This window comes from Alligator sinensis, unplaced genomic scaffold, assembly GCF_000455745.1.
Source record: "Alligator sinensis unplaced genomic scaffold, ASM45574v1 scaffold60_1, whole genome shotgun sequence".
Taxonomy (NCBI): domain Eukaryota; kingdom Metazoa; phylum Chordata; order Crocodylia; family Alligatoridae; genus Alligator; species Alligator sinensis.
In genome coordinates this window covers 1614934-1622137 of record NW_005841858.1, presented here as the reverse complement: position 1 = coordinate 1622137, position 7204 = coordinate 1614934, and the positions used below count along the sequence as shown (strand labels likewise).

The 7204-nt window shown below is 42.5% G+C and overlaps 1 protein-coding gene across 3 annotated transcripts in view; it reads right to left on the bottom strand.

The window, feature by feature from the left end:
- Positions 1-7204, bottom strand: part of MME (membrane metalloendopeptidase) — a 78818-nt gene that overhangs the window by 48716 nt on the left and 22898 nt on the right. For all 3 annotated transcript variants that reach the window (XM_006016457.3, XM_025214803.1, XM_025214809.1), the window contains exon 8: positions 6069-6134. In XM_006016457.3, the coding sequence (XP_006016519.1) occupies positions 6069-6134 (66 nt within the window). The remainder of the gene's footprint in view (positions 1-6068; positions 6135-7204) is intronic.

Genomic DNA, 7204 nt, shown 5'->3' with positions numbered 1-7204 from the left:
AGCAGGAATCAGAGCCAAGAAACGGCTGCTAGCAAAGAAGAGGTTCTGTAGTAGAAAGAGACTCCTTCCCTTGAAGCATTCATGCCTATGGCAATATTTATTTTAGACTCTGTCTTCTCGGCGCATGGTTTTGGCACCATTAAGCAACTTGCTTTTAAAAGAAACTTTCTCTACTCTCTAGTGTTAAGATGCTTAAAGTCTTGGATGAACTTTGTTTCTTAGTTCATTTTTAAGTTGACACCATGTAATTTGCTTATTATGTTCAATATCATGACTTAAATTCTAAAACCAAGTAACTTAGAAGCATAAGTCCTAACAAATGTTTTTAGTGCATTTATTGTCATGATGTAAATATATTTTTGGTTAATATTTCAGGAATTTGGGTTACATATTAGCAAAAGACCAATGTTTCATGGTAAAAATTGCTGTTTTTTCAAATCTGATGATTCAGTGGTCCTTGTTCTCCTCTTGCCTGCAAATAATGGTCAGTTCCAGTGAAGCCAATAGGGCTATACAAGCGTAAAATCTTTGTAAAATCCGTGAAAGGCTTGTAGAGTGAGAGATCATATGAAAATTCTAATAATAGTCATCATTCAACATGAAGTCATCAACAGTCAACAACCATTTCTTCACATAAATTACTTTCTGATAGGCCAGAAGATTGTGATATTGGTGTAGAGACCTTGTTTTTTGTGCTATATTTGTACAGTTCTTAGCATAATGGGGCCTGGGATTCCCAAGTGCTATGGTAAATAATAATATTATCCAATTTATGACTGGAGTTCCTAAGTGCTGTGGTAGTATAATAAAAGGTAAACCAAAAGGTTAATGTGTTAGTGGTTATCTTTATTAGTATGTAAACTGTAATTAAAACTAATCAGTATAAATCATGGTATTAACCATTAGCATGTCAGCAAAATACCAGCCAAACAAATACACAATAACATGTTTCTCATGACTTCTGCATTCAATTATGAGGTAGAAAACTGGCTAATTAAAGACAGAGTTAGCTTTTAGTAAATGCCTATACTTAACCTTGTAAAGATTCTCCCAATGCACACCTATTGTTGGCAGTGAGAGAGAGACAGTTCCAGTACCAAGATGTTAACTGAAGTATGCTAGCACAATAAGTAAACATGAATTAAAGAAGATCAGATGGAACTATGGTTTAGCTTCTAAGCTTCAGTTTAGCAGATAGCCAGGGAATCTATGATAATTTCAGAACCTCTCCAGAGAAATCATGTGTTGGGGTGGGGTTCCTTTTGTTTTCTCCTCTTTATGCCAGTGGTTCTCAACTATTTTTAACTCAAGACTATGTTAGATTAATGGCACACATTGAAATATACCCGCTCTTAGCTTTAACTCATCTCTTGAATACAGAAAAAAATAACAGAGCAAGTAGTTTGCTACAAAGAACTCAAAAAGACCACAACAGATCAAAATGGTTTTAACGCTACTGATTCCTATTTGAAATCTCTGGGGTTATTTTGTGAATCATGTAGGTGTTTGCACACCTAACAGTGCTAATATTGTGCAGCACCCATAAAGGATCTCAACCAAGGGCACACTGAGAATCATAGCTTTATCCAATTCAACATGCCAGGTAATACTGAAAGCTTTCAAAATTTTTTCAAAGTGGTAAAATGATATCTGTGTTCTTAATAACCCTATGTTCAAAATTCAGCACAAATAATGCCAATTAACTAACAAATTCTAAGAAGCTGATGGCACAGCCATTACATCTAACCCCTACTGACACCCTAGATTCATTCCAACCTCGGATCATCTCAGATGTTGTAATTCAGAAATGGCCTATGTTGCTCTGATGAGACAACCTCCTCATAATGGCGGAGAGGTATTACAACAACACTGATGCTTAATCTTACTGAATTAGGAGCTTTTGGACCCCCCAGTTATGAATAACCCCACTTCATTTATGAGTCCTGGAATAACAAATCTAAGTTGGTTATATTAATTTAGGTACCAGCCTATAAATATATTAGGGGTGTGCACCAGGACCTGGGAGAACGTCTATTCACCGGGGCACCCCAAGGTCTAACGGTCACAAACTCCAGGAAGACCATTTTAGACTGGACAGAAGAAAAAACTTCTTTACCATCCGAGTTCCCAAAGTCTGGAACAGACACAGCTACTCTAGACACCTCTAAGGCACATTTGGATGCTTATCTTGCTGGGATCATTTGACCCCAGCTGACTTCCTGCCCCTTGGGTGAGGGGCTGGACCCGATTATCTTGCGAGGTCCCTTCCAGCCCTAATGCCTATGAAATCTATGAAATTTCTTCAAAGGGATCCAAAAGCATCATGTCAAGCAGCAGCTCTTTCTCCACAGGAGCTGACATATATACTCTCTATGACGATCCACCCTGCTATAGCTCTTCTATGATATCTATATTAGGTATTTTGGGCAATCATGCAGCAATACTGGCCATACATCTTTCCCTCCAGCAGAGAGATCATTGTCTCAGTGACTTCCTAAGTACATATCAGGAACTGGAGCTTGGATTCCCAACTGCTGCCTCTGAATATATGCAGAAAAATGGAAGCAAGTTAATAACCTTCACTGCACTCCTGCTTTTCATCTCCACAGCCCTTTTTCCCACCCTCAACTTATTTCTACTTGCTCTCTTACTTGCTAATCTGGCTCTGCAATACTCCTTTCATTTTCTACATTTGCTCTTGATTTAATTCTTTTCTTTATGCTTCTCTCTCCTTAGAAAAACAACTCTGTTCTCTCTGCCAAGTAGTCTTACTCTCTCTTCTCTTTCATGATAGTAGTGAGTTTTAAAATTAAATTGGTCTGAAGTCCTTACACTGAGCATCCTGCAAGTTATGTTTGTTTCTGGAGTTTAGGTCAGAAGCTCTTTGTGGCAGGGACTGTTCTCTCTTAAGTATTGTCTGTGCACATCTTCATCATCAGATGTATGTAGGGATCTATCAAACTTGCAGCAAAAGTGCACTGTGCAGCAACTCCTTTAACGTTGCAGCTCCCTGCCCTCCCTTTCCACCACTGAGGGGCCTTGCCATTTGCTCCTGATCAGCAGCAAAGCGAAAAACATGGTTTTAAATATGGTATGGTTTTTGCCTCCTGGCTGGTCAGCAACAAACAGTGGGATCGTTTGTTGGTCAGTCAGTGGCAGGAGGCTAAAATCACCCCACATTTAAAATCATGTCATAGGGATAACGGAGACCTGGTGGGACTCCACCCATGACTGGACCACGGGGATAGATGGCTGTACCCTGTACAGGAGGGATCGTGTAGAGAAAAGGGGCGGGGGGGTAGCTCTCTATGTTAAGGAAAGCTACACGTCCCTGCAAGCTGATATTGGCAACCAGGGTGGACGGCTGGAGACCCTCTGGGTTAAAATCCGTGGGGAACACGGCACAGGGGACACAATGGTGGGAGTCTATTACAGACCTCCCACCCAAAGTCCTGAGCTTGACCAGGAGTTTGCCCAGGAACTGGCTGAGGCAGCTTGCTCCAGGACCATGGTTGTCATGGGTGACTTCAATTACCCAGACATCTCATGGGAGGATCGCTCAGAAAAATCTGAGCGGTCGCAGAGCTTCCTCTCGTGCGTGGATGACCTCTACCTGAGCTGTTGCTCAGCTGGAATACTGCAATTGTGAAATCTGCCCTGGAAAATGTGTATTTGTTTTGCTCTGCTTTGTTTTGTCATCTGCCGAAGTAGGAATGCTCCTTTTCATTCTGTGATGGTTGAAAAGAGGGGCTTGGTGTTGGTGTTATATAGCATAATTAGGAATTATCTATATATGTAATGCTGCCTAAGAACTAATTCAGCAAGACCTCTGTTTCCAGAACGCCTATGAGAAGTACACGAATATACAGAATTGAGCTATAAGGTGGAAAACCCTTCCAGATGGGGACTTGTATTTTTTAATATGTAAAGCATTTAGTGACTTTTGAGTGCTATATAAATACCAAATAGCACAGAAAAGATACAAATGGCACGCAACCGACTGTCAGTGCAGCAAATTAAGCTTCTGTTTATAGCAGGAGTGTAAATATAGGGTTAACGGTTAATTCATTTAATGATGAATGTGACACCACTGTGTTATCCTGTAAGAACGTGAATAGAGATTTGCAGCAGACAACATGCTGTGAGCCCAAAAGAATAGGAAACTACTGCCTGCTTTTTTTAAAACTATTGCAAAATGTGGACACAATACTTGGACATAATAGACTGTGTCTGACAACATTTGTACAGTATGTAGCGGAGTGAGCCCCACTCAGCTTCCTATAGTTATCCATATATAGTGACTAAAATTGCAGACACTGAATTAACTCTGAATAACATATGAGCTGGAGTGACAGCCTTCATGTGGTTCTAGAAGGATGAGAATAAGATAGATGGCTGTTTGTGTAGATGTACTAAACTGCAAATCCAGGGGTCCATAGAGTATGGAAAATATGCCAAAAGCTGGGTTGTCCCTTCCATCCCACAGACCCCATTGATTTCCTGCAGGGCAGGAATCCCCCCTTGCAGAGCAGCTTGCAAGATCAGGGTAAATCCATTTCTAGTAACAGACTTTCTCACGCACCCTACCCACTACATTCACGTTTCTCCACTTAGCCCACCTTGGCATCCTTCTGAACCCTGTTATTTTTCAAAACTATTTGGAGAATAGAGAGTGAGTTCTGAATGCCAGCAAGCAACTCTGCCTCTACTGAACCAAGCGGAGAAAGCAGTTGCACTTGAATTTCCCAATTGCCAATTCTCCTTTTTCCTTTCTAACACCAGAATGGAAAGAGCTTTTAGCAAAACTCTCTCTCTAACTTTAGCGGCTGCTCCAGTACCATATAAGGAGACGGGCCATTTCCAAGATCCAAAATATTGAGGGTTTCAGGAGGTTGAGAAAATGGCGAGTTCATATTTATACAGAAACAAGTGGTATGTCAATCCAAATCACAGAACCCGTGCAAAATGCACTCTCTGACAGGAACGCCGCTAAGCAGCGGCGTTCAGCGCCTCGTTTTTAGGCAATCGTCAGGTAAAGCTCCATCTAGAATAGATTGAACTAAAGCAAGATGACAGGAACTGGGAACCCCCAAATCCGAAAGAAATAGCTTTAGGGATGAAAAAGGAGAGTGTGTAAATAGCAAAAGTAGAGGTACCACATTTTGGAGCCAATTGCTTTAGAGAATAAGTGTGTTTTTAAAAACGGATTAAAATAGATTTCTGCAATGGAGGAGCAGGGAGTGCACAAACATTTTTATTTTTGCTCTCAAGCAAATCCCGGGACGTCATTCTCCCCCTGTACTCGGCCTTAGTGAGGCCGCAGCTGGAGTACTGTGTCCAGTTTTGGGCTCCACAATTCAAAAAGGATGTGGAGAAGCTTGAGAGAGTCCAGAGAAGAGCCACGCGCATGATCAGAGGTCAGGGAAGCAGACCCTACGATGACAGGCTGAGAGCCGTGGGGCTCTTTAGCCTGAAAAAGCGCAGGCTCAGGGGTGATCTGATGGCCACCTACAAGTTTATCAGGGGTGACCACCAGCATCTGGGGGAACGTTTGTTCACCAGAGCGCCCCAAGGGATGACGAGGTCGAATGGTCACAAACTACTTCAAGATCGTTTCAGGCTGGACATAAGGAAGAACTTCTTTACTGTCCGAGCCCCCAAGGTCTGGAACAGCCTGCCACCGGAGGTGGTTCAAGCGCCTTCATTGAACCACCTTCAAGATGAAACTGGATGCTTATCTTGCTAGGATCCTATGACCCCAGCTGACTTCCTGCCCTTTGGGTGGGGGGCTGGACTCGATGATCTTCCGAGGTCCCTTCCAGCCCTGATGTCTATGAAATCTATGAAAATCCTGGCAAAATCTCCGCCAATCAGAAGCGAGTGCTGAGCAGTTAATGGCGGGGCTCCTCCACTGACGGTGGGGTGGGATTGCATGGGGGAAACTGCAAGATTAATGGAGCTAGGATGCAGCGCACTTCCACCTCGATTTTGGAAGGTCCCTAGATATATGTGTGAACCTTGAGGGCTGAGGTCGGAGCTTAAATTACATTTTTCCAGCCGTAGCTTACCTCCTTGTATGCTCCAGTGCATTCATAGTAGTCACGAGAAGGCAAGCCAAGCCCTGGTTGATCAATCTGTAGGAACATTTAAAATAGTTAGCTGGCGAAGAAAATGGTGCAACACTGTAGAAAGCCAAAGTCCTGGAAGACAGGGACTAAGAGTGCTAATCTCTGCTTCTGATCAGTGAGAGTGAATTCTTGCTGATCATAACAAATTTGAAGGCTGACTCACAGGCTTTCTTGATTTCTGTCCTACTTTTCTTCTTTATTTTTCCCCTTTGTCTCAGTAATTTCCTTCTGCTCCTGCCCCATGTACTGTCCAGTCCATTGTAACAGCGTGTCTTTGCAAGTAAGTAGCCAATGCAATCAGTGGACAAACATACCTTCCACAGAGACACCAAAGTTACAGGATGTTTTTTGTTAATGTGTGTAGAACAGACCAGATTCACCCTCCTAGATGAAAGGCTGGATTCACCTGAGCGTGGCAGTGTGATCACCAAAGAAAGCTGGGCCATAGTGGGATTCACCTTTTATGCCATCAACCTCCCATTGGATATTGTGCTGAGAGGGATCACCTTCATTTTATAGCAATGGCAAGCTGCATAGCATTGTGGATGCTGCCTTCAAATGTGCTCCAGGATCACCCCATAACCTGAATGCCTTGGCCAGCTCCCTCCTCTGCCTGTCCTTGCCCTCTGCCTGTCCTCTGCCTGTCCTTTCAGAGCTCTGTCAGCAGACTGCAGATCCATAATGGAGTAATACATACAGCTGTAACACCCTTCAGGCTGGGTGATCTGTCATGGGTTGGGCAGCCCTCATTAGGGTACTCTGTAGTGTGTGGCGAGCCAATAAAAAAATACATTGTTTTCATGCATATACAAATGACATCAGTGTCGTGTTCACTGTAGGTTTCAAAACCCCTCAGAAAATGGGATGTAGCAATGAATTTGTGCAAGGACTAAAGGATAACGCTATATACTCTGAGAATGGAAAGACATGTCTATTTCAGAACAATAAAGAAACACTGTTAAATATGAGGGCTACAGAAAGTCATAATGGTGTTTTGCTGCTGTTTAACTAGCTAAATTCAATTTCCCCCTACCAACTTTTTTATAGTAGTGTTTTATTGCACTTGAAGGATCAGG